This window comes from Necator americanus, chromosome X (assembly GCF_031761385.1).
Source record: "Necator americanus strain Aroian chromosome X, whole genome shotgun sequence".
Classification (NCBI taxonomy): domain Eukaryota; kingdom Metazoa; phylum Nematoda; class Chromadorea; order Rhabditida; family Ancylostomatidae; genus Necator; species Necator americanus.
Genome location: NC_087376.1, coordinates 14,351,754 through 14,379,660, shown reverse-complemented (window position 1 = coordinate 14,379,660; position 27,907 = coordinate 14,351,754). Strand labels below are relative to the sequence as shown.

The following is a 27,907-nucleotide window of genomic DNA, read 5'->3' as shown; positions in this document are numbered from 1 at the left end:
CGTATAACTGTTCTCACAAAGAAGTTTTCAGTGAACATGGAACGTGGACCAAAAAGGTTTTAACTTGAAAACTTGTAGCAAATTCAGAGAAAAAAAAGTTTCAAAATGAAGTTCGTTTTCTTGCGTACTGCTTCATAGCCTCTACAATGTATTGATAAAGAAAGGGTTTCTATTTTACTTCACACTATTGGCCAACAACGTGTCGGATCTTACTTCTATGATTCTGTTCGGAAGGTTCGCAACGGATTCAATTAATCTGCTTACCCCTTCCAAGAAGTGCAGAAGCAGCGAAAACACGTAACAATTTCAGCGGCTGCAATAACAAAATAAAGGGATGGATTTGACTCCCTTAGTGATTGTACGCCATTTGTCCAGAGCTGAACATATTGAGCACTTGTAGACATTTTAAAAATTTACTGCAGGGTTCCGTGTCCATTTGTTTCAATAACAATTTTCTCTAAAATTATGCGAGTCATTTTGATACATCCTCTACTGTATTACATGCAATTGACTGATCTCCAGGAAATTGACTTTTTGCGTATTCTTCAAGATAACAAGTGATTTCCATGATTAATGAGAATCTGATGATCGATATCCTGTTCAAACAACTCGCAAATTTCATTGTAGCAAACGCAAACAATACTACAACACCAAGGCAAAGGAAATAACTACGTTTCCAATCCCAAGGATATCTTGTAGTTCTGGAACATGATTTATGAATACCAAAGCCATCAAATCCACTTGTACATCATTATTAACTTCATTTCCGACACAAGTTAAGATTTGAAAGCATCTCTACCTGAGAACAAGATCTTCCAAGTCAGCTATAGGACGACCTCTTGTTGTATGCGTGTTCAATTGATAAAGAAAATGGCTTCGTTGCCCATAGCGCACCATAGCATCCATATGAAGTTCCAGAAAAAGACGCTAAAATAATACGACAATATAACCCACATTAGGCATTTCCAAATGTAGTGGCAGATTCGGCATATTAACTTTTGGAGTTTATAAATCAGCTTGAAGTGAACGTTTTTCGATATCAGTTTAAACCATCAATGGACTAATCTTACGAGTTTTTTCGTGTTCTAATTCTTCGTGAATCTGGGCCAGCGTGTACGAGACTGAGCGCTACTTAGGTAGCGCGGTAGCCCAGTTTTCATTAAACGCAATCATGCATCTGAGTATAACCCCTGGTAGCATACGAGCTATATAGCCTGCACTGCTATATGGCGCCATTTTCTCAAACATGGCAGAAAAGTTCTGCCTTCTACCACGGTGCTAGAGCTCATACTCTCATACGCCAAATCTGTAGAGAGAATATGGAATCTTTGACCTAACGTAACGCTGAACTACCAGTCGCTGCCTTGTGAAATCCAACAAGCTGCCCTGTCTGGACATCTACTATATAATATCTTTGTGTGCCATTTACTGCGCTAAACGAAATACGCAACAGAGATCGGCCCTTCATAAGCAACAAAAACTACATCATATACTGCTCTGACGCTGATGAGAAGAAACTAGGAGGGTGCACTATAGCTGTGAGGAGCGACTACAATGACCTGGTGTTTGAATTTGGCGCATGAATGCGCCTTTGTACGACTATGGGATTACAGAAAACTCAAATTCTGGACCATAAGTGCTCACCAACTTGCGGAGACCGCTGGAAACTATCCCAAGGACGCTTTTTATGATGAACTCAATACCCTAATTTCCAAGACACCCAGCCAGCAGGTGGCTATCGTAGGAATTGATGCGAACGTGAAGATAGGTCCCGGAAACAATCTGATGTACTTGGAAAATGGTATTATCCCATGAAGGGTGCGGGACAAGAGGTACCCGTGAAAACCGGCTGACCTCTCCTGTCCTCTCTTCAGCACCGCACTCCTCCGCGTAATTACGGCTGCCTCTCCACCAGCTAGATATCCTCCACGACCGCCTGAGATCACCTACGCCCCGCCCCCTATTGCTCTCTGATCAATGCTGCGCGCGACGTTCGCGCCGCAACCAAGCGGTGGATAGTGCGAATTTTCAAGGGAGGGGGAGTGAAAAACGAATTGCCGCAGCGAATTCTGATGTACGGATACAGTGAACTTAGCGCATATTATTGGGAATAAAAGCGAAGAAGTAGATCCTCCTCTCCAATGTAACTTTACATAAGCAAACATTATCTCAAAAAGATGCTCCAGGGAAAATAATAACATGCATATATTTTTACACATCTCATTATTTAACACATTTCACGCCCCAAATCTTCTATATAAACTAGCAGTGCATAAGTATGTGTTTGTCACGATGCCATCCAACGAATTCGTGTTCAAATTTCAACTGCAGCAACTATAATAACTATAGCAACTTTATGCGCTTATTACTTTGTATACATTCTTTAAACTCCTTTCTTCATTTTATCTCTTCAAAATTTTACTTAGATATAGTGTTTATATAGAGCGCATGTCAAATATTTCAACATTTGCTTGTACGTTTTATACAGTTTTATATAATAGAACTTTGTATGGTTCTTCAAACTTCTTTCAACACCGTTTTATCGCTTCATGTCTATCTATTCTCTACATAAAATCAATATGACAAGTTAGACGTATTATTGGCGAACAGAGACCTTTGTATCTTCGAGATATACCTTTAGGTACAGTGTATGTCTGCGAGGCATTATTCGCGCCTCGTTAATCGTTGGATGCCAGTTTTACCCAGCTAGATAAGGAAAAAGCAATTCTTAGAAAGCGCAAAAAAAGTAAAGAAAATAGCATAACACCGATCAGTGAGACATTTTTTTGAAAGATCTCTTACATTCCCAGAGAAGAATGAGTGTTTTCCACCTAACAACTCGAAACAGCATAATTTCATTTTCACTCGCATTTCTAAATGGCATATCGCTTATACAAACCTTTTTCATTCTTTCCTTCTTTTATATTAACTTACAAGCACACTTTAAGTAGACCTTCGACCAACATCTAATACCAGGTACTTTCCTTTCCGTTCGATTTTAAAAGCGCATCATAAGAGCTATAGGCGCGGCGAAAAAAAAATCGTAGTAAGAGCGGTAGACGCGGCAAAGTGGGGGGAAGGGTGGCGTGGGCGGGACGTCTTGAAGACATAGCGCAACAGGAGCTATCAGGCTACTGTTGCGATTATGACGGTATCAGGAGACGCACCGTGCAATTAACGACGCTCATTAGCCTCCTGGATATGCGGCGGCACATCATACGGGTACCTCTTGACCGTTCCCCTCCCATGAAGTGGACGTCGAAAAACGGCAATTACCAGGTACGCCTTTGTGAGCAGACGAATCTCATCATTGCTCATCACGTTTAAGAGAAATCATCGACGCCATCAGTTTACGTGGCAAGGGACAACTTCTTCAAATCCTGATCTCTGATGCATAAGCTAATGGCGGCGATGATTCCTCTTGAATGTGGGAGCGATGACGAGACGCCACCGTTCAGATAAGTCAACCATACGGTAACGGCTTTTCCACCTGCGTTCCACAAGGTAGTGCCATTTGCCTAGCATCGGATTGTTGAAAAAACATATTATAAAAGGAGACTATTTGGAAAGGAAAAATAATTTGTAGAAGTGCAGATAGGCAGATTTTATAAGATGAACTTTTTTGACAAAAGGCTCTTTTACATTTGATTGTCCTTCGTAGTTGCTCATGTAGCAATTGAAAAATAATATATAATATACTGTAAATGAAACCTTAAAAAAGAAGCTATGAAGCTAGTTAATAAATTAAAATTAAAATAAAATATTGAAATGACGAATATGTAAGATAAATGAGGTTAATGCAAGCAAATTCTCAGCATCTACTATGTGCGATTTGGATATTTTAGCAAGAAACACTGACTGTGCATGAGAATGAGTGGCGTAGTGGTGCAGATTTTGGAAGTATGAAATAAACATTTATGAGTGGGCACCAAAAAAAAGTAGAAAGGCTATTAGGGGTGCGCTTTGTGGGGCTGTAAAATAATCAAATTGACGTTCTTAGTGGCCGTCTGGTTCTTTTGAAAGTTAGTCGAGAGAAAGTTGGGAATCAAAAAACTAGCTTTTGAGAGAAAGAAAAAGAATGTGAAGAAGGTAAAACAAAAGTCTGTTGGAAAAAATCTTCCCTTATAACATATTTGAAACCGATCAAACTTTTATTAGGAATGAGCCAAGCTATTGAACTTTGTTGGAAGTCACAAGGATTTTGACGGACAGCCAAAAATCCAAATTTTCGCACTCTTCTTCGCTGTGTGCAAAGGCAAAATCAGTCTCTACAGCCTCGCAAAATTGCCTTACAAGGAACTCACAATGAGGATCGTTACTAACCAACCTGTGCAATCTACCACCCTACTTTGGACTAACTTCACACGTAATTTCAGTTGTTCATATAACATGTTGCAATAGTAATGACGTCGGAAGAGCTTTTTTGAGTGATAATATAAGAAAGTCACCATCGTTGGATGAGAAATATGCTCATTTAACACTTTCACGCTAAATGCAAAAAAAAAACACTTATGTTAAAGATTCATCCCTAACCGTTTTTTTAAGCGCTAAACAGCATTATGGCAACCACTATCATCACACCTGTTTGTCAATGGGAGTCTCACTAAAGTACTTATTAGCTATCTTTTAAACAGGCGGATCATCAACATATTGAATTGACCGTAACGGAGCAGTGCCGAAGCAATGCGCAGCTATGAAGGGAATGAAGTTTACTTCATACTGTCTAATAGCACTCAATCCGAAGTTACTTCCCCAATAAATTGATCAATGATCCCTCAAAAATCAAGTATCGAATATGATCCTTCCCTCACTTAAGGCTCCCCGTCGGTAAAATCCCAACGTAAGCTTGACCCTGATGATGAAGCTGAAAAAAAAACTCAGAAAATTTCACGTCCTAATGAGATTCAAAAAAAAAAACAAAAGAAACAAAAATCCGCAAAAGAAAAAACCAAATATTTTGTAGAGCAAACTTTCTCCTACAATGCAGGCTTGAAAGTCTTTTTTTATAGTGCTTTCTGAATGATCTTTCTCCTAGACTTAACAGAAATCACATCATTTGTACACTCTTCGCCAATCACTGTCAACGTCAACAGTGAAATCCGCAAATGATTGGAAACACGAATCGCATGCTCTGTACAGTCAACAAATGTTTTTTCTTCACCCTACAAGAATTTTGGTCTGGTCTTGGGTCGCTGCTTTCGCCACCAAGCAAAACAACTTTTCTTTTCGGCTCTAGCGGGGATACACCTTAGAGTAAGTGCTAAATAAGTGCCTGGAACAGTGACTGCTACAGAGATCTTCGTAAGTTAACAGTGCAAGCGAAGATTTGTTCTATGTCTAAAAACCCACCGCTGTCTTGTTTATCACTGAGAAGGAGAAAGTGATTCATCGTATCGGACAGTGCATGTAATGCATAGCAAGCCTTACTTGATAACGGATAACACCGAATAGAAATTTATCAAAAAGTGAAATAATACTCGTGTTCCGCACGAAATCTGTTACATTTTCATCTTATTTTCCATCCACTTTCTCAACTAAACTGGAAATCATAATGTTTCCTGGATTTATCTACTCACAGCCTGCTGTGAATTTTATCTATGCTTCGCTAAATTCGTACACGATAAGAGGAAAGTCCTACTTTCACACAATTATTTCCATTAGATTCGTTCCAGAATCGATTAATTTAAGACAAGTTTATTTATCCGAGCTTTACTGGAACTTCTGAAAGTTGCAATTACGTTCTAATTGAGTTTCAATTCAACAGTCAAAAACTGTCTTTTGCATCAGCTTTTACGTTCCTCAGCTATTACGGGACGAATAGCCACCACCAAACTATCTTACTTTTCCCTAACTTCTTACCAGCACACGCTTACATTGCTCTTGGAATGACCTGAATACGAACACAACAGTGCAAATAGCAATTGAAAAAGCTTGACTTCTCTTAAAGGCCACTTAAATTAAGCCAATAGGGACCGGCTTCATCGCATCGTGCTTTCCCCATTGTCACCATCATTGTATTCCACGTTATCATGAACCATTTGCTACCATCAGACAGATCAACAAAATCCAGGAGACGCTGAAATATCACGATCAGTTTTCAACTTCTAAAAAAGTACATGAGGATGTAACAAAATTACTCGAGTTGTACTATGAGCGAGAACTTCGTGACCGGGAGCTGGAAGATGTCGAGCATAATGTGGAAGGCGTTCACCTCGATAAAGCCATCGCCCAGATTCAGGATGTATGAATCTCTGTTCTCTGAAAAATGTCAACTAATCCGCAATGAGATTGTGAAAGTAGCAACAAAATCTACTCGACGGGATCATCGAGCGATTGCCCTGCAGATTTCAACGCATCACAAAAAATTGTAAGATCCATGCGAGCTTTTGACTTCAGCTCGATCGCCTGATCGCTGAAACATGAAAATGAGTCACGGACAATTTAAAAAAAAAAAAAAAACTAGAGTGTTTACCGGGTCCAAGTGTATATGAGATCTTTAGCTCTTATGAAACCCCGGTTTCCGCACGAAGGCACTTCATGCACATCGTCAAAATCCGGGTTAAGAAATACGTCGATATGAAGACGATGCCAACGTTCATCTTGCTGCGGATCCTGAGAAGATAGCGGATAAATTCAGCCGTACCTCAAACCATGAGTTGCAATACCCTTTTGGAGTTTTCGCAAAGCTTCTCAGAAAATCTGAGTAGAAAACCAAAAGCAAAACAAAACTTACAGTACGGAAATTCAGCTGAAAGATCAGTCGCGGATATGAGAGATGATAATGTAACAAAAGTGAATACATATTTTTGAAGGATCTGGAAAACAACTGATCACAAATGGAACCAATTGAGTAATAATATCTACCTTTCACAGATAATACATCTGTCAGTCTGAGTTTGGTCCACGACGGTTATCCAACCCATTTTTTCAACCTCAGTGAGAGCACCAAAAGCGCAGTACTGGAATCAAATAGAATCTCACATGTAGTGCCAAATCAAAACTAAACTAAATAACACCTTCAAATCTTGGTTCTCTCTTAATGTAGTTGGTGATTCGTCGCCAAATTCTCGAGGAGAAACGCCCGAACAAATACGGTATCTATGATACTACTACACATTCTCAGGACACATGATTCAACAAAGTAAAAGACTGTAAGTAATGACAAAAATAAAAAATAATAAGGAGCCAATCTACCAGCCGTCGTCCGAAGAAAATATGAATGACATAAGGTCAAACTTAGCGGTAAGTTAGAATTCCCATGAATCTGCGGAGCTTCTCTATTTCGAAACTTTCGGGAGCTTCATTTACTGTTGGCACTACCTTAGTCACTGTTGCGTTAACATGAAAAATGAACAAACGATTAGAAACAAAACATTTCTACTGCTAATGCACCGCATATCTTCCTGATGATCTAAAAAATTGCTGCACTCCACTACTGAATATCATTCCCACGCTACAGAGACTGAGAAAATTATTATTAGGCTTTTTCATTATATTTATTTCATGACGTATATTTATTCACATCCATGTTTATTTCATTCTACCAAATAGCAAAAATACGTTCATATTAACAATGGCCTGCAAAAATATTCCAAAAAGAATAAAGGATAAAGTTTCTAGCGTCCGCTGTGGATGCGCCCCCACGTTCGCTTCAATTCACAATCGTTTGAGGTTTACGAACGTGTAACTGGCCTATACAATGACTTGTGGTGGCTAGCCGATGTGTTAAGTCAGTGTTTTTATTCTCCCAGACAAGTCTGGTACCAATTTATCGACCCCGGAGGGATGAAAGGATTGGTGAGCACAAGCGCGGATTCGAATCTCCGATCAATCGTACTGCAAGCGGAACCTCTAACCGCTACACTACACCCGCCTAAAACCTTTCATAACACAGCGATACTCGCAATCAAACACGGCCACAGTGTCCGCCGCATTCCGCAAACCCTAGGAGGTAGATATAGGGGAATGTAGCGCAGTTGGTAAGAGCAGCGCTTTGGCCGCCGCACAGTCGATAGAACGAACGAGTACCATCGATTACCCGTAAGTGCCGGTCTCTGCCCAATTGAATACGATACAAAAAGAGAAACCAGATCATCGCCCAACACACCGTTCCACATCTTCCTCCTCTTGCGTCGCTCCACATCACTACAGTACTGCTGAACATTTTGCTCTGTCCCCTTGTCCGAATGTTGATTGGCAAAATTTAATCGCATATTCTACCTCGATTTTCTGCCCGTGTGATGTATAGTGCAATTGTATGAGGTGGGATCATCACAGCAAACTCCGCAATGAAATGATTTAATGACCCCAGTTTAAGACACATCTGATTCTTAAATGTTCGCGGGAAGAAAGTACAGACGATAATTTCGTACTTCATGTATTAGGTTGGTGCAATAATAATGCTCGTTTTCAAACATTCGCTTTGAAACGCTACAGCCCCAAAATCAACCTTTTCAATCGAAATAAAACCATTACAGTCCACGCATCTTTGCAAACGAGAAACAACTTTGCTTATTCGCTATGCATAAAAGACCGAGTCCACGAACTTACGGAAGTTGTTTTCGCACTGGTTCTGGAGGATCTTACCTCTTAAGCGGCTGCTCAGATGTTTGAAAAGTGATAGTCGGTTGGCGAAAGGTCTGGCAAATATGGTGGGTGAGGCAGAAAGTTGTAACCTAACTCGTTCAAATTCAGTAGCGTCATCTTTGAAATGTGTGTTCGGGCATTTTCGTGTAGAAGAGTCGGGCCTTTCCTGTTCATAATTCCGGGTGAGGAAGTTGAAGTTCCTGGTGCATTTCGCCCTGTTCTTTGCAATACTTCTCTGTGGTGATGGTCTCGCCAAGTTTCATGAAGGTGTACTATATTGCACCTGCAGCACACAACCACACAGTCACCACTGTCTTCTTTGGGTGCATTTTCGGTTTCGGGAAGTGCTTTAGAGCTTCATTCTTGTCCATCCATTGAGCACAACGCTTCCTGTTGTCGTAAAGGATCCATTTCTCATCGCACGCAACAATACGATGGAGTGATGGATCGTTCTTATTGCGTAACAGAAACGTTGAGCAGATCTCAAGACAACGGTTTCTTTAGGACTCGCGCAGTTCATGCGGCACCCACTTGTTCACCTTTTTCGCCTTTCCATTCCTTTTTCATTCCAAATGGTGGACGACTGTTGAATGGTCAAAGCCTATTTCTTAGGCAACCTCTTGTGTTGTTTTTAGCGGATCATCTTCGATGGTTGCCTACAGCAGGTGGCCGTCAACTTCAGAACGGCTTCCGCGATCTTCCTCACATTCGAAGCTCATATCGCTACAACGAAACCTTTAAACCAACGCCGTACCGCGGATTCGATGGTCTTTCCCTCACTCCAAACAGCGTTGATATTCCGAGACATCTCTGCTGCAGACCTGCCCAGCTTGAACTCACAGAAGATTCTGTGAAAATCTTACCTGGATATATTATTACCAACCTGAACGTCCGGCTAAAATCGGACTTCAGGCTTTTTTTTTTGGTGTTCGCTTCGCTTGCCTTCGCCGAATAAGAAATAACAGTAGCGACATTTTTTGTAGAATTAGAACTTTTTTTGTATCAATGCTTTCTTCATTTTTTTTTACCTAAAAATAAGCGAAGGCGATTTCCCTAAACGCGTCAGTTCTATATTTGGAGAACAATCAAACTTGATTTTACACCTATGTTCTGATCTGATGGGTCGGTCTTCTTAGCTATATGGAGCGTTATCATGAAAAATATCCACCAAAGCTCGTCCTGGCCGCTTTCCTCAAAGGGCTTCCGCGAGTTTCTTAAGCTGAGTTTCATCAATGAAAGCGGTGACTGTGTGTCTTTGTCGACGAGGTAGCTCGTGGTACAGCATTCCACTCGAATCCTAGAAATAGCAAAGGAGGGCCATCTTGGGGGTGCATGTCCGATTTCGCTTGTGTGGACGGGTCTTTTTCTGGAGAGAAACATCTCTCACATGACACAATGTGAATTGGAGTCGTAGAGTATCCAACTCACCTCCAGAAACCAGAATCTCAGGTTTTCCAGAGATTCCCTACGATGCGGGCGGGGATAGAGAGACTGACTGATGAACACCAGCTGTATCAAGGTATGGGGATCCATGAAATCAGAACTTTTCTGAAGTTGCGGGCCTGGAGACGACTGAGCACTGTTGGTTGGCCGCATACATTTTGCGGAGAACCTTCGCGAATCTTCTACAAATACCACATGATACGTCACGGACATCGATCAAGAATCGAAAGTGAACGACTTTTCAAAAAAAAACCTGACAAAACTTCACTATCAACCTAATGCATATATAAATTCCCTGCATCAGCGAGATTTCCGTTGTCATCGATTTAGTCGGTACACACTAAAAGATTCACTTGTTCCAGCCGTATGTAAAAATTTCGAAGTGGCTTCTCTTTTCGCGGAGACGCAAACAGTACTATTTTTAAATAAAGAAGTAAAAAATAAATTAGAAATATTAAATAAAGAAATTTGACAATTGAGTCGGCAGTGTTCCTGCAATGCGCTTAGTACCGCATGAAAGCAGTTCGCTCCTCCTTCAGGACCACGTCAATTCACTTTACTTGATGAATGAGGACCTAAGATTTGCGACCCACTACCCTCGACCATGCGATAGGACCTCAAATAATTTATTTCACCTAGGTTAAAGGCAGCATACCATGAATATGGCGTGGTACGGAGTTTCCATGGAAAGCTTCTATACAGGGTCGTAGATTGCGGAAAACCGCGTGGTTCCGCCCCTCTCTCCGTGATCGTCGTAAGAAACGGCATAGGAATCACTTTAATTTCTACGAGTTAGATGTCTCTAATGTCGACGAAACGGTAGCAGATTTGTCTAAAATTATAAGAACGCCGATATTATGAAACATGATGATATATATATACATATATATACATATATATATATATATATATATATATATATATATATATATATATATATATATATATATATATATATATATATATATATATATATATATATATATATATATATGATATGGGCTAACCACCGTTACTGGTTGCAACGGATGCAAACGCGTTCCTAAGTCCCTGCAATTTTGAAAACGAGTTAGTATACTGATCAATGCTAACCACCCCAATCCTCCGTCATTTAATGTGATTTCCAACAAACAACCTTTAGCACATATCTGCAACCAATATGTGTGTCTTGGGACCCTTGATAACATCTTGCATCAAATATCTCCGATTGGTGCTCAACGACACAGGAGAAAATCGCCGCCAGAATCTATTCCTCTGTGAACTTTTTTATAGTTGAAAAGCTGATAGTATGCACATATTACTTCGCATTACTCCGGGAATACACAATGGCATTTGATTTCTTGTTCAATGCGCAATGGACAAAACAAAAACAAATCTTAAAGTGTATTATCTTAGTTATGAATGTGAATATTGATTGTTTTAAACTGCGCCAGAACGTGTAACTGCGTTCGAAAGAAAAGAGACCACTTTTCAACTATGTTCTCCTCTAGAGTTATATCAGAAACGGAACCTCCGTTCAAATGGTGCAGGTAACAATACCATGCTTGATCTTATCATACAAAAAAAAAACGCATGAAAGGAAATAACTACACCTAGTTGACCCCTCAAAGACCCAGTTCAACTGAGTCAACGGCCTAGTCGACTGCGCAGCAAATGGACCCACACAATCTCAACGAGTGAATCAGGTTAACGAAAACAGACTGCTATCATTTGGCCAAATTTGCGACGAAATAGTGTATAAGAGCAATTAGATCCAGATAAGTTCCTTCAGAGTAACTTGTTGTGCTCTCCTGCCACTCACTTTCTCCTCGACGTGGCGCAATATTGTGTTAGTGTCGAATTACAGGCTTTAGGCCTAGGAATATGTTGTTCTAGTTGAGTTTCAATGCAAGTGCAATATTCTATAACGTGTATCCGTCGCAGAAGTGATAACGGGTTAAAATTAATTGTTGCGCCAAGAGGATGACCGTTACGAGGTGTCTGGTCTTGGACTTGCTACAGCCAAATTGTAACTCGACTGGCAACACACCGTGCGCAGCCAAATGATGAAATGGATTATTACTACGGCCCAAGAACTCACATTATCGTTGGAGGGATTTCAAGTCGTAACCAGTTTTGCACGAGCACGAGGTTCAATCTCCCCATGGCTTTTAGAGGATGAAAAACTGAAATGTATAACTATAAAAAGCAAAGAAAAAGATTCTGAAACCCACTTGTTTCTATTGTTCTGATGTGATTGACGTATTTTCCTGCATCGTCTGGACTGAATATACCAAGGTACGGATCAATTGTACGCTTCACCTCAACTTTTTGAGTGACAAGTTCATCCCGTTCTGAAATGATGGAAACAAACATGTACAATCCTTCAGCAAAGAAGAAACAACATAAACTCAGTGTTTCAAACCAGAACAAGCTGACAGCTCATCGTCACCATCAACGCCATCCCATGAACGCGAACTGAACACAAAAGCTGGGTGAATACAAAATATGCGATACATGATGCACCAAGATGTACCAGTTTGAGTCAAAGTATTGTGCATAACTTCTTTCTGATGAATAACAATCTGATTCTTCGTCGTAGGAAGGCCCACAAACAACTCTCATTTGCAGGAATGGATTAGTATGAAGACGCTATAATATTTGAAAATACGTTATATTGAAATAACCTTGTCCAGTCAAAAAAAAGAATCAAGTAGAGATTACCAATGAAATAATGAAAAGCAAGAGTATAGAAACTGACCGAAAAAGGTATTCCTCATCTTCTCTCAATCTCTAGTTGACCCCAGGAAACTGAGAAACTTTACTACGAAGTCACATCTTTGCGTAACAGAAAATCAATTCCGTCGAGAATTTTTCGAATCTCTGCTTTCAATTCAGGCGAGACTATTTTTCCATACACCCATTCAAACTTCACGAACAACAAAGCAAAAAAAGTGTGACAGCATTGACAATCGAGCTATTAGGATTATATTTGTGGAAGATGAGTCACCGATGGTTTCTGCCGCTAAACTCGGATGTTTCGTTTGCAGTACTACAAGGTTATACCGCTGTAAACAAATATTTCCAAGAACTACGGCCGCAAAAATACCACTATCATTTCGCTCTAACGTCTACCAGTGATAGTCACTGAATTTGAACAGTTTTCACCACAAGTGTAGAACGTATCGACACACCAGGAGAAGCACCAAAGCCAGGAAGATGTGATTCAAAAAACTAGAAAGGTAGTAGAGGAAAGGGAAAAGTAGCCTTTGGGAAAAGTAGCCTCCTTTGTGGAGGGGAATGAAAAAGTATGGAACAAGCCTTTTTATCCTGACCAACTCATGTAACAACTAAAAAAGGAAAATCCATTTTTCTTCCTTCACTCCAATACACACACTAAGTCCTGTTCAACAGTTTCGAGAAACTTAAGTAAAAGCCTCTGAAAAGTGCACAAGAACTTTTAGATGAAAACATCGGATCTAGCCGTTATCTCAAAAAGATTTGAGACATTAATCCTTTCAAAACTAGAGCTTGAGAAATGGCTTCATTAAAACGATTTTTGAAAATCAACTTTGGGTAAACATTTGCGCAAAGAATTCGGCGTCTCGAAATTGATTTGAGGTGAACATAAAGGTGAATAATGGATTCTAGAAGTGATCCAACATATTTTAAAAAGGATAAAAGTGTTTCAGGAAGCGTGACCGCAAGTATCGTCTAACTAAGAAAATCGGAAAGAAATTGTCTGCCAGTATGAATTTGATCTGTCGTTTGTGTTAGTGATGACTTTCCTTTTGAACCTTTCAGATTTAAATTGCTATGTTTTAGAGGAATAAGTCGTGAGCGTTTTTTTTTTCAGCGAAAAATGGACATACAAATCAGTATTTCCACAGTGTTATACGTCATTCGATAGAAAACTTCTCACTCTACTAGTTTCTAAGTTACTATTACAACTTTCATTTTGATTACAATTTTTCATTTTGGATTCCAATTTTTCATTTTGCTTTTAGTTTCATTGAGTTTCGTTTTTTTTTTTTTTTTTTAATCGAAGCTTTAAATTGGAGTTGACAAAACGGAGCAGCACCTCCAGTTTTTTTGCATTTAATCGATCTAGCGAGGCAGCTGAAGCCGCTTGTGAGATTTTGTTAGGCAGGCATGGAAATATAGAAAAATGATAAGAAGAATAAAGTCACTGGCATATCAATCCATTTAGAATGCGCCACTTCGTTTTACTGGAATTCGTAATCGTTGAGGTTTTCGAACGCGTGTTGGCCTATGCAATGACTTGCAGTGGCCAGCCGATGATCAAGCCAGTGTTTTAATCCTCTCAGACAAGTTCGCTATTAATTTATCGACCCCGGAATGATGAAAGCTTGGTTGGCACCTGAGCAGTTTCGAACCATCGACAGTGTGGCTACAACGGATCTACAACCGACTCGCCACACCCACTCCTAGTCTTGGAAAACCCTAGACAAATACGAAACCATTGAGAACCCCAAAGAGAGAGACAGAAAAGCTACTAAACGATGGGGGAAGGTTGTTGGAAACGGTGGGAAAGAGAGAATACTGTCGGCTTATCCGCAGTTTTCTCTGTTTCCAAAGAAGGAAAAAAATTGAATTTTCCCCCAATCCGCAGCAACTAGGTCGGTCGACGTGTGATCAGCTCTCGGGGTCAAAATCCTGAATTTCCAAGCTCGATGACAAAAAGCAAATGGTACTTCCTAGCTCTGTTCCTTCTCTATTCACAACACCAATATGAGCTTCAATGGACTTATCGTCTGGTCCGGATTAAATGCAAAAAAAAATGCCGAAAATACTCCTGACACTACAACTTAATGACGTGAAAAACAAGAATCAATAAAATCAGGGCAGCATTTTGTAAAGTGAAAAAGATAGCCTTCTATTTCTCACTGTGCTATATTATTTGATGTCCACATACAGCGTGTGCGTGTTAGGAATTCCCAGTGCAAGGCAAACTGAGCACCAGGTAGCTTCAAAAAAAAAAAATCACAACCGCTTTTTTTTAATGGTTATATTACATGGCACACCCGATCTTGTCCAATGACAAGTCTCCGGGGTCCAGGGGGTGACAAGTCTCCAGGTCCAGTCTCCGTGGAAAAATATGGTTCAACTTTCTTTATATGTGGCTTTATGCATAAAATTACCGAGGACTTAAATAGCTCTACTTCGTAAGTGTTCACGCATCTGCGTAAACAGCGAAACATAACGAGCTCGCCTTCTATGAGAAACTCAACACGTTGATGTTCAAGATAACTCTCCGGTTGTCTCTCATTTGCCTCAAATGAAAAAGTCTCAAACTCTTTTTTTTTTACAAACTGCTCCTTTCGAGATTATGCTTTCATAATCTACCCTCATCATTCATTCGACAACTTCGCAAGCTAACCCTTCTCAGATACTACGACTTCGCATTAGTTAACTTTGCTGTCTTTTTGTACTCTTTTGGGTCACAGGTGTAATGACACTGTTGTGAACTCATCCTCTAGGGGTCAATCCGGTATCGTATTTGTATAAAAGATACCCTCGAAAATGGGACCTTTAATATAGATTTCCAGTTGCGTAGTCTAGACGTGATTAATTTAAAGACACCACAAATATTAGTGAAGTATTATTATTATTAGTATTAGTGAAGTGGAGGATTCAATACCAGGACTACTTCCTTGTTATCGTTTGTAGCTAATTTTCTATCCAAAACAATGTTATATTTCCTCTTGTTTTTGTTCTATATTCTTCCTACTTGTTTTTGCCTAATATGGAGTACCGTGAGTGCCGTGAATAAACAAATTAATTAATTAAATAGCCAATCAGAAAGCGGTCGTTGTAGGGATTGATGCCAACGCAAAGGTGGGTCTCGAACAACAATCAGATGTGCATGGAAAGTAGCAACAAAATTAAATTATTAAGCAAACGCTGGACAACAGTAATCGTCTAGTAGGGGTTGCGAGCAGACAAACAAGCAAAAGATCACACCCTCCCCTCGATTACATTCTGACCATGAACGTGCTTTTGTTCGAAAGCGTAGAGCTGTCTGAGAAGGAGACATTCAATATCGACCATCGCTCATTTGTCCTCTACTTTAAGGGAACAGCTCGAGGAAATGTTTTACCTCAGAAGCGAAAATCGACATGACAGTTCTGAAATACAAAACGTGCATAAATGTGATGGTCGGTGTCGAAGCTGCGATCCCTTCCTTTAAGGTGATTGGCGAATTGTCCCTATTCACCTAAGTTGTCCAGTTACTACGAGAAGAAAAAAAAAAGATGAAACAATGGAGATTTTGGAAGATGTAATGCAATAGTACGAAATAAAAAAGAAATGTTTTGAAGGAGAAACCTACCAACAGAGCGAGGATGTGCAGTTAGGGCTCGTCGCTGCTTGCTACAATTCGCGGAATTAAACAGCTAATATCTCTGTTTAGAAGAAAAACGCCAGGTTGTGAAGGGTGTCTAGAAATACACCAGAACGCAACGAATTAAACAGTACAGAACACATCCAATATGGTCGTTCCGTTTGCAACAATCACAGACATAGTGATAGAATGCCGGACTGACGCACGCCAAAGATAGCGTCCTTCTTCTTCTTCCTGAGAAAGCTGCGTTTTTTACAGGTCAACTGAGTTACCGTTGCATAGAGTGAAGAAAGATGGGGGACAAGAGGCACCCGCGAAAATTGGCTGGTCGCTGCTGACCTGAATTCAGCGCCGTGCGCCTCCGCGTAATTACGCCTGCCGCTCCATCAGCTAGACATCATAACCGTCCGCGTTGGATCACCTGGACCCCGCCTCCCTACTGTCCTCGAAGCAACGTCGCGAGCGATGTACGCGTCGCGATGGAACATTGGAATCTGCGAATTTCAAAGGGAGAGAGGTGAAAAGCGAGTTGATGTAACAGCTTCTGACATACGAATACGGTAACGTGAGCGCACAGTACCGGAAATAGAGGAAAAAAGTAAGTTCTCCCACCCAATTAAAAGATATGTCGTCAGAAGCATACCAAATGGTACCATACCAAATATAAGGATAAAGGATAAAGTTTCTGACGTTTATCAATCCGCTAGGGATGCACCACCACGTTCACTTCAATTCAGAGTCGATTGAGGGTTACGAACGTATAACTGGTCTATACAATGACTTGCGGGGACTAACCGATGTGTCAAGTCAGTGTTTTATCCTCCCAGACAGGTCCGGTGCCAATCTATCGATCCAGAAGGGATGAAGGTCTTGGTTGACCCTAGGGCGGTTTCGAACCTCCGATCGAAAATGGTAGTAATAGTAATATAAGGAGCCTATATTGACTTCTTTTGACAAACTCTACACAGTTAAGGACTATAGCAAAAACATGCCCCTGAAAAAAATACTAAGATGAATATATTTTCACAAATCCCATAATATCACGCATTCTACGCCGTTGCGTTCTACGTTGCCAGTTCCACGCTAGATATGCAGAAAAAAATGTCTAGAGAGCGAAAAAAGTAAAGAAATACAGCATGACATCAAACGCTGGGACATTTTTCCGAAGCATCCTCTGTGTTTTCACAAATGAATGGGTGGTCTTTATCTTCTACCTCACAATTCAGAACAAATAATAGCAAGTGATAATGAACACTTCCACTCTAATTTCTAATTTCACTTATGTGAACTTCTTCAACAACTCTACTTAATTTATGGTTTCAGACAATTTTTATCACCAAGCACTCTCCTTTTTTGTCAGTCTCAAAAAAACGCATCATAAGAGTGGCAGATCCCCGCGAAATGGGCGAGGAAAATGGTTTGAGTGGAGGATCAGCGAGGCGTAGTACAAGAGAATCGACCAGGCAGGCTACTGTGGCGATTGTGATGCTGTCAAGAGTCGCGCGGTGCAATTATCGAAGCTCATTAACCTTCTGGATACGCGACGGAAAATCATAGCGGTACCTCTTGAACGTTCCTCAATAAATAATTCTGGAGCTAATATGTACCTATCACTCTAATGATAGGTTCTCATTTAAGCAAGTTGACAGCAAGTGAAAGACATGTTTAAAGTTAAAGTTTCTGGCGTTAATCAATCCGCTTGGGATGCGCCCCACCATCCTGCAGGAAGCGGAACCCCTTACCGCTACACTACACCCGCCCTGTGAATGACATGTAAGTTACAAATTAATGCACATAAATGATCATTTTTTCTTATAATCGTCCTCAAAGTTGCTCCCAGCTGCTCCTTCGTCCCCTCAGTTGAGTTTGGTATTCTGGCAACTCTTAACTACAAGACCAACTCCTCCTTAGTTCTATCGTAGATTACGAACCCTTTAGAGCAAATATTCAATTGCTTTGATTAGTTAAGCACTTTCCAAGTGTTCTTTTATTGATGAGCACTACGAAACAACCTTTCTGAATTGTCTTTGTCTTTGACTACATTAATCCGTACAGACAAACTATCTTTTCTTCGAGAGACATCCAAACATAACAATTGGTCCCCTCGCCCCTCGGTCGACGACTCTTCACATTGCACATGACAGGGTATAATTGAGTCAAAACGACATTTAGCACGAGTGAAGTTACACGAGGGGTCGCGCTGGAGCAACACGATTTCTTGTGTTTTTTTCTTTGCTTTTCTTTCTAATTTTTTCGTCCTCTAAGTTTCTTGTATTTAGTTTCGTGTTAATGATTTTTTTTTGTTTGTAAGGGAGGGTAGGCGAAGAAACAAAAAGAACATTTACATACAAATCAATACAATTTTGAACTAAACTTCAAAGGCAAAACATGGACAAAAACAATACTATAACCGAAGAAGAATGCAGATACAACATAGATCGCCATAAAACAGCAAATACAGCGTAACAGAACATAGCAGAAATAAAAAAGAACATAAAAGATAAAAAACCAGAAAGAAAAGCAAAAAAAAAATGAAAACACAAAAAATCCCGACCATTATCGATCCGGATGACGTCACTTCACGTCACTTTGGCAAATTGTTGCAGACCGCTCGCATGACGCTGCAAGCGACTAAAAACCGCGTTGCTCCAGCGCTTCCATCCAAAAACAAGAAGAGAAAAAAATCTTCTTATGTTTGGAACTGTATAGCCAGGTCAGAAATGAACATGAAAAACAAGCCGATCCTCAAGAGGAGAAGGGCGGCTTGTGATTCATATAGGAGCATCGAGAATGCAGCGCAGAAGACCCTGAACACCTCATCACCGGCTTCCTATTCGCCTCTTCAAAAACAATGTACCACGAAATTGACAAGGTGTGGAAAAATGATTGAAAACATAGAGTTCGGCCTGTAGATTACTAATATGGGCGCGGCCCCGCTCAATTCCCCCTATACGTGCTAAAAATACCGTGTGTGGACGGCCTTTGTTCCTACGAGGTACGTTAGAATGCGCCGATTCCATGAGCAAGCGGCCAGGGATCAATGGGGTCTCCTCAACGCCTTACTCATGTAAAAGCAATGAACAGGCGGCTGCTGAGGGAATCAGAGCGAGTGGAAACGTGGCGCATTCTAACTTATCTCACAGCAACAAAAGCTGCTTCCACACAGTTCTTTTACGACGATTAAGGGAAATTAAGCGGAGCCCAACCCATACTTACAATCTACATCACCAAAATCTATGTTTTCCATCAGATTTCCACACTAGGCCAATGTCGTGAATCGCTGCCCATAATAGCACCACACTTCCTGCGTAATGTAACATCTACCAGAAATGTTGGCGTCTCGCAAGCACGAGGAAAATATTGTTAGCGTCAGAGAACATTAGGGAATGGAGGTTCTACCAGGAACATCTCATCTTACGCAGGTGAAAGAAAGGATTCTAAATATAGTCTTAGGCTGCCCGCAGAGTTTAGAGCCGCGCGGTTTGCCGGCTCTGCGGTTTTGGTGGTTATTGAGCGCACTGTTGTAAATAGTAAATAACCACCAAAACCGCAGAACCACCAAACCGCGCCGGCGCGACTGTGAACTCTGCGGGGAGCCTTATATCGGCGATTGAAGATAGGAGACGCTGACACATGCGACAAAGAAAGTAAGATTATGTAGGTAAGATGCGTCTCAGCGGTAATCGTTGGACCAGAGCTGTGAGCGATTAGTTATCACGGGATATCAAATGCACAAGAGCAAGATCGCTGACCCGAAAATCAGACTTTTTCATGAAATGCTTTGAAGAAAATGGTGATCTTCATGTCCCTCCCCATAGAAGAAACCACTAGGCAAGTCTCGGGACAATTTCTGGAATTACTGGCGCCCACTCGACAGATTCGAAGAACAACGAGTCAAGGTCAAGGAGGTCACTGGAAGCACGACATCAGAAATTACCAACCTCAGTGAAGGTTCGTATACAGCAACCCTAGTCAGAAAATGGAAATCAGAGGGCGAACGATTAGGTCCTCCTATGGAGTAGACGAGAAAATTCGTCGAAAACAAGTGTAGAAACTGTAACTGGTTTTTGTTGCTTCATTCTATTGTTTAGTCCTGTTTTGCAGACTTTTTAGCAGGAAACAAACTTCTGACAAACACCCGTGAGAAAGATTTTAGTTACATTACCACCAATGACCACAACAAATCAAATTGAATCATGTTTATATGACATCAAAAAAATCCATGCTTTCACTATTAAGTTGGACCAATACTATCTAGGAGGGAGAAAGTTAGTATGAAACTACAAACACTAAACGCTTCTACGCTAGATGGCAACTTCTTTGACAAGATACCCTTGACCTTTAAGAGTTATCATTTTTTGAAATATAAAAAATGGATCCCACGAAAATAGCCATTGAAACAATTACTGATGGATAACAGACGATGATTTCAAAAAAGTGACATTCTGAAGGGCCGCTTTTCGGGGGTGGTCGAAAGAGAGCTCCGAAAATTATTCCGGAAGGCATGATTGTTGTAGTATTCGTAGAGCGCATTATGTGGTACTGTACATGTTGACTGAATTGAGTTCAAAAACAAGCTCAAGTATCCATTCGAAAATGATATTCAACGTAGTCTAAATCGCGTTCCATCGAGTTTCGGATTGGTTCCAGTTAGTGAAGAACAGGAACGGGGACTCTACGTAACCTTTGTAAAATTTCATAGATCCTGCTCTTTCCGTTAAAAAGATCATGCTATATAATAACGCGCTTAGTCCGTGTGTGTTTTGTGTGTGTGTCACGGGAATACTCCATCAAAATGCAAAACTTTGCACCGATGAGAACCGAACCAGTGCCACCGATCTGATAGACGAGCATTCCGCCACAGAGCCACTGTCGAGATCTATTTATATGTTATACAACACTTGATAGGACAGGTTACTTTTAGTCATGCGTTAAGCAGAGCAGAAGAACCTTTATGAGCATGCTCACTTCCAGTTCCACAAGCACTAAAAGTGACTAAACCTTTGATTACATAGATGGACTTTAGTTCTTGTTTAGTGCAACTACAAATCACAAACTTATGACAATCGCTTTCGATATACTTCTTCTGAAATTTCCCAAAGGTGGAGCACCTTAACGCTGACTCAAAAGAAAAAAAAAACTAAGAAAATGTGATTTATGATTCTTCTCTGGGTAATATCCTTTATAACACTTTTTTTCCCACAAGAAATTGTTATTTTGAAATTTAAGAATAACAATTTCGTCTATAAATCTCGCTGCAGAGAAGGTATGTTGTGATGTTTAGGAGTTTAACATAAACACGATTAAAAAAAGAATTAAACATTGGAAGTTCGTTTAATCCATTGGACTAAACCCTTGCCTTACTTCTTTTTCAAATGTTTTCATTTTTTCAGCATTTGCACAGCGTTCTTTTGTTTCTTTTGGTAATTTTTTCGTTTGGATACTGTATGCATGGATTCTGTGTTTGTTATTTTGTTCCGGGTGTTTTTTTTTGTGTTAAAAATTGCAAAGTTCCCACTGTCCCAGTTCTTCATGTCTTGTACGGAAGGAAAACTTCGTAGTCTAAAGCTACAACAAACATTCGTTTCTACCCTCTTTGGTGGTGTTTAGGGTGAGATCCTGAACATTTTTTTTTTGCCCTGAAACAGTGAGGTCGGGGTAGGACGGATCCCACACTACGTCAAATGAGTGTGTTGACATCAGAAAGGAAGTTCCGAGTTTCACGATATTGAAGAGGTGCGTCAGTGCCAGAAAGCAGAAAGATATGGTGGACCGAGTCCCACAACGTCAGATTGTGCTTCCATGGTCGGAAGTACCGAAACTGGTGGGACGGGTTCTTCCGTGTCAGATAGAAGCGCCAGACAGAAAGATGTGGTGGGAAGGGTTCCACTCCACCTACTTTCTGGGTCTCAAATTGGTGCACCTGCGCCAAAAAGCAATGGGATTGAGTAACATATGTCCAATGCTGCTAATTAGACATGCTGTTAACAGAAGGCAGTAGAACGTGTCCTACGACCTCATGTTAGAAAGTAGAGGAGATAAGGGAAGACAGGTCCCACGATGTCGTATTGCACCAACGTCAGAAAGCAGTAAAAAAAGTGAGACGGCTTGGCAGCATGGCGAATCACCAAAATGTACTCCTCCGTATATCAGCTTCTCTATACGTTTCACTCACCATTTTTGCCAAATGATTTCTCTGGAAGTAATAACACACATGCAGACATCTGTTTTTGTTGAAGTCACCTGTTTAGGATATCTGACAAAGGATCCTTATCATTATCAGGACTATGATGACTTTCACCTTATTTAGCACTATGACACCATTATTTGTTCACTGGGGAAAAAGAAAAAAAGCTTAGATGTTACAGTGGTATAGAAGGAAGAATTATCATGCAATAAAATAACGGGCTTCGTATGTCGCGTGGGTATATGTATTTGTGTGAGTCGAAAAATCAGGGAGCAAAAGGATCCCACGACGCTGATGATTGGTGTGTCACGATTGTGTGAAGCTAGAATTGGAACCCCCGACGCCAGAAAGCACTGAGAACTGCACAGTTGGCATAACGGCACCAAAACTGGTATTGCCCGGGACTGCTATCACGACGTTCACGTCATTTTCATATTGACAATGTTAAGGCATTTCATGACATTTCATATTCGCACAACATTCTATGTTAATTTTTGGAGAAAAGGACGAGAAAATCTAAAACTTCGAATATTGTTTCCAAAATGTAGCAGTAGCAAAGAAATATAAGTGTAAAATTAGTTTTGAATATTCTCCAAGTCAAGTGCGGACCCCAATAAAAAGAAAACTACTGGGTCTTTCATGCTCAAATTTCTTAAATATGAACGAAGAAAGCGTTGTTAGCGGAAGAAAAGTTCATTTCCGTGGCGAAAATTTACAGAAACACTGCTTTTAATTTTTACTAATGAGTGAAAGCGGGGGGTCCGACGTTAGCCGGACGTTCAGACTGGTATTAAGCAAAAATCGTTTCTAAATACCATTGCTCCAAACTAGCGTTCATCTATAGTGCTCTGATGTGGCATCGAGTTTCCTAAAGTTACGAATCTTACTTGATACCCTTCAGATAATTATGCGATGGGTTAAGAACGTTGTTGCAAACATCCATAAGTTTACCGAGTCTGACTGAGTATAGATGTTCTCTGAGAAAAAAGAACATCAGAACACGGATACAGGAGCTTAAACTGATTTTTGTTTGCAATTTTAACTCCAAATGACCTTTGCAAGCTTTTGAATGGAGAGAATAAGGGTGCGTGTAAAGAGGGTCCCGGCGGAATTTCAGCCATGCCCCGGTCATGCCTCGTCAGAGCAATTAGCGATGGTGCGTGTCCTAAAGAGATTCACTTTCGTTGGCACCTAAATAACTGACTCTGCTTACCTACCGCTAATCATACGCTGCGTCACCGGCTAGGATATAATTCACTATTTGTTGAATTGTTCTGGAGAATCAGACACATTCACTTCAATTTTGTAACATGAGGTGACCTCAATTTAGTAATCGTACCAGAAGCAAGAGAAATCCTCACGTGAAGTATGAGATAAATATGTGTCTAATAGCTTCGAATTACGTGAAAATTTTCGTTAAAACGGAACATTCCAGGTTTCAAAAATAACTCAAAATTAGTGAGAATTATCGTTATCCTGTAACTCCCAACTGCTTTTTTATAGTCTAATTTATTTCTGGACAGAGGGACCTTCTGTATCTCTGACTTCCGGGAACTTACAGGAACAAAAAGAGTTCAAATTTGGTAAGATTTCTAGACTTTCTGAAGGTGATATAAAGACAAACTCACTCCCTTTCTTTATTAGAACACCATACAAAACCCCATATACTTCTATCTAACACTATTATTCTTTGACTTATTCGGTCATTTCGACAGCTCACACCACTCTTCTTTGCATATTTCCTTGTAACTGCGCAGTTTTCTGCGTCTATGTGGTAGGAAGGACATCTACGGCGGTTGTCTGCGTCTTTATGAACGACTGGAGCGTGACTTCGTCGAGATATGTTCGCGTATCCGCCGGCATATCCACTGGGCACGTTATGTCTCGGAGGCATTCGCAGAGAATCCGTCGGGACCCTCTTTACCGTTCCCCAGAGAATAACACCAACAAAGTTTAGAGAGAAATTTCGAAGAGCTCGAGCTTACTTTCGTCCAGTATTCCAATTCTGACACGATTAAGGGAGACGATATGTCAGTGGTTAACTTCTCCTGTTCACTAAAGCACACGAATTATATATGGAAAATCAGCTAACAACAGTTCTTAAAACTCGAACAGACATTAAGGTCACATTGTTCTCCCCAACAATGAACCCGCCAACAGTCCATGGAGCATCCACTCGGTAGAAACATCTCGCTCCAAGGAGAGTGTGCTTCAACACGAAAATAAGCTTTTGAAACTAACGAAGTGTTTTTCTCTAACAAGTACCTTACCTCGAATGTTACCGTGAGATCTCGATTAAAGCTATCGGAGCGCATTATACGACTAGGCAAATTTCGAAGAGCGTGACCTTCAAAAAAAACCCTGTTACATAGTTGTGACAGCTTCGAGTTATCCAAAACAGACAAATCGTTATCACGAGAAACGTTTGTTGCTGTGTACTTTTCTTGTTTTGCTTTGTATTTTTCTTATTTCTCTTTTTCTTATTTTGTGTACATTCTTTTCTCGTGATTACTGATGGGTGCGCATTCGCATCATTGTGAACACGCACAAGGCCGTTGAACAGCAAACATGATATGAAAAATATCGACAGCTTGTAAATTCCTCGCACAACACGGCCCTGTGAAGGGAGCATACCAGGAATCTGATGTGGTGAGGGAATCCGCACGAAAAGATACAGATGGGACTCCAAATATCGAGATCCGAAAAGGTTCCGCTCATCTCTCCCTCGTAAAAAGTCGTAAAAAAACGGCGTAAAAAACGCCATTCTTTACAACAATGTCAGCTGCAGCGCTTCGCATCCAAGTGCGAGTGGTCGAAGACCAATTATGTTTTCACAGCAGTTTATTCCAGTGAAACCAATGAGTAGGCTGCTCACCTGGCTGGTCTTACCACGTCAGATTCGTGATATGCTGGCTTTAAATGTGCTGCAACGCTTGTTAGTGACATAATAAAGTCTCTGGGCGACCTACACACTGCGTTTTTTTTTCATAATGAATCAACAAACATATGCTTGGATGATTTTTACTGGATTCCGACAATGAACCCCTTGACCGTTGCGAGACAAATCTTCCAAGAGAATTGTAACACCATTTATATAAAATGTAAGCCCCAAAAATACCTTTTCCAAGGAAGAGGGCGATCGCTTAACTACTAGGATGTAGAAGTTCTGAAAGAAAGAAGAGATTTCATGCCCAAATTACATTTGTTTTGCCTAATAATATTATTGTTACTACCTATAACTAGCGAACTTGTCGACAAAGTATTATTTGGAAAGGACATCGAAAGAATGAAATATGCTACTTATTCATAATACTGCAACCTACTCGATAGCACTATCGTTGGTGTTTCTGCGGTAATGCTGCTATGAAGATGTTTCTGAAGCTAATTTTATCTCACTAACATTCCTACTCGAATCCAAAATGTCCTGTTGGGTTAATTTTATCATTCGCTTTCTGCATGTAGTTCCGCACTTTTTTGGTGAATTCACCTCTTCCTAAGTGCACGTCAACGGGTGTCGGTTAAAGGCATCACTCCACGAATCTGAAGTGGTACGGATTTCAGGTGGAGTATTCGTATACGGGATAGTAGATTACGGAGAGGAGGGTGATTCCGTCCATTTCTCCTTAATTGCCGTAAAAAATGGCCCGGAAGATGCGGCACCGCACAAGACTGGTCGCTCCAGTCAAACTCCTTGTAGAAAATAGTGCGCCAGAACGCCTGAAGCCGTATCTTCCGGGCCGTTTTTGCGGCAATTGGGAAGAAATGGGTGGAATCACCTCCCTCTCCGTAATCTACTATCCCGCATACGAATACTTCACCTGAAATCCGTACCACTTCAGATTCATGGAGTGATGCCTTTAAACGGATCCGTGCATTCCACATATTACTCTTTACAAACAATATTATTAAAACATGTTTTAAAATGAGAGCCATATCATATTTAGTTTCCATCATTTCTGCAAAGCTTGCGCAAATAATTCAAATCTTTGAGCCCTTAATAAGTTGACAAGAAATTCATAAATCTTCTGAACAGAAACCAGACCTAGAAAATTTTTAAGCTACAACGCTAGGTAATCACAATGAGTACTAAGGAATTGTTCTTTGGCCAGTATCGGCTATCTCTCCTACTTTCAACCTCTGAACAATTTTGAATATACTTCAAAAAATATCCAAACAGTGCATACATAGACTATATAGACTATTGCCTTATCTCATACTGCCAACAAACAGCAAAGGTAAAAATCAAATTTTCAATGTGCCAGCAGTTGTGGGGATATAGGAAGTCATTCTTCGAAGCAAAACAAAAAATGAATAACACAAAGGCTCTATTATGCACGATAACGATTTGTACCTAGAAAAGTTCATCACACACCCAGATTCCAATACTGTTAATACATATTATGTTAGCGTGATATCAGCCCTACTGTTTACAAGCGTAATCAACTGCCCGTGCTTCATGTCGTTTTGACCCGACTATACTTAACTTAATCGGCGGCCCGATGTCATCGTCTGACACGATTACCCGCATATTCGTCGAGGAGTGCCGTCCTCGAACATAGCTCTGCCCAGCATTCTCGATCTTCTGCGAGAGCTTGCACACTATCAATCCATTTGTCACTATTCCATATTCTGCGAAACCTTACGTCTCACCTGTACTGCCTATCCACGCCGAGTGTCCTCACGTTCTCTTTCACCACCTCAGTCCAGAACTTCCGTTTTCGGCCACTCGACAAACTCCTCAGAACTCGTTGAAGAAGGCGATCTGCCGGTCTCCTTAATATATGACCAAAGAAACGAAGACGATTTACTTTAGCCACTTTCGATGGAGGTGCAAGATTTTGATATCCTCCACGGGTCATCCGCCGGTATACCACATCAATTTCTTCACTGTGGCATACCCTAGGCCAAAAGTAGCTAAGGAGTCGTCTAAGCGGCTTCCGTTCAGTGCAATCAAGCCTCTCCATAACCGAAGATGGTGCTGCCCCAGTACATCATGGTGGGGCGAATTGCGGATAGGTAGACTCGCAGCATCTACAACGGTTTACCGCCCCATAGTGACGTGAACGTGACTCTGGGCATCGAACTGCGATGCACAGCGGAGGTTCGTCCTCCGCCGGTCTCCCAAGCTGAGAAGGAGTTCGACACGTCCGACGTCTCGGAATCGGAAGCCTAGCTAAGAGTAAACCACTGCTAAGATTCACCACCGTTTTGGCAAAATGTCGCAAGGTGGCTACCTGATCGATATAGGTTGGGCGACGACCTGTGGTGAAAGTTAAACTCGCCGTGGCAGGGCTGCTTAGTTTGAGGGAAAGTCTTTTTGCCACTCCAGCATATTCACTGCCTCAGTA

At 40.8% G+C, this 27,907-nt stretch overlaps 1 protein-coding gene across 2 annotated transcripts; it reads right to left on the bottom strand.

The window, feature by feature from the left end:
• Positions 1 to 472: 472 nt before the first annotated feature.
• Positions 473 to 27,523, bottom strand: RB195_023059 (uncharacterized protein; the record flags this gene model as incomplete). Of its 2 annotated transcripts, XM_064210368.1 has the most annotated exons (18): positions 473 to 701; positions 800 to 927; positions 5,874 to 5,890; positions 5,974 to 6,076; positions 6,138 to 6,258; positions 6,314 to 6,412; positions 6,473 to 6,612; positions 6,734 to 6,815; positions 6,865 to 6,959; positions 7,017 to 7,098; positions 12,110 to 12,194; positions 12,243 to 12,362; positions 12,434 to 12,486; positions 12,545 to 12,660; positions 24,545 to 24,614; positions 24,677 to 24,768; positions 24,830 to 24,906; positions 25,053 to 25,191. In XM_064210368.1, the coding sequence occupies 18 exons, from the start codon at positions 25,189 to 25,191 to the stop codon at positions 473 to 475; spliced, it is 1,848 nt and encodes a 615-aa protein (XP_064066250.1). The 2 variants fall into 2 exon arrangements, with proteins under 2 accessions (XP_064066250.1, XP_064066249.1); XM_064210369.1 differs by lacking the exons at positions 473 to 701; positions 5,874 to 5,890; positions 25,053 to 25,191 and adding an exon at positions 27,210 to 27,523 and having other exon boundaries at positions 821 to 927; positions 24,830 to 24,920.
• Positions 27,524 to 27,907: the final 384 nt, after the last annotated feature.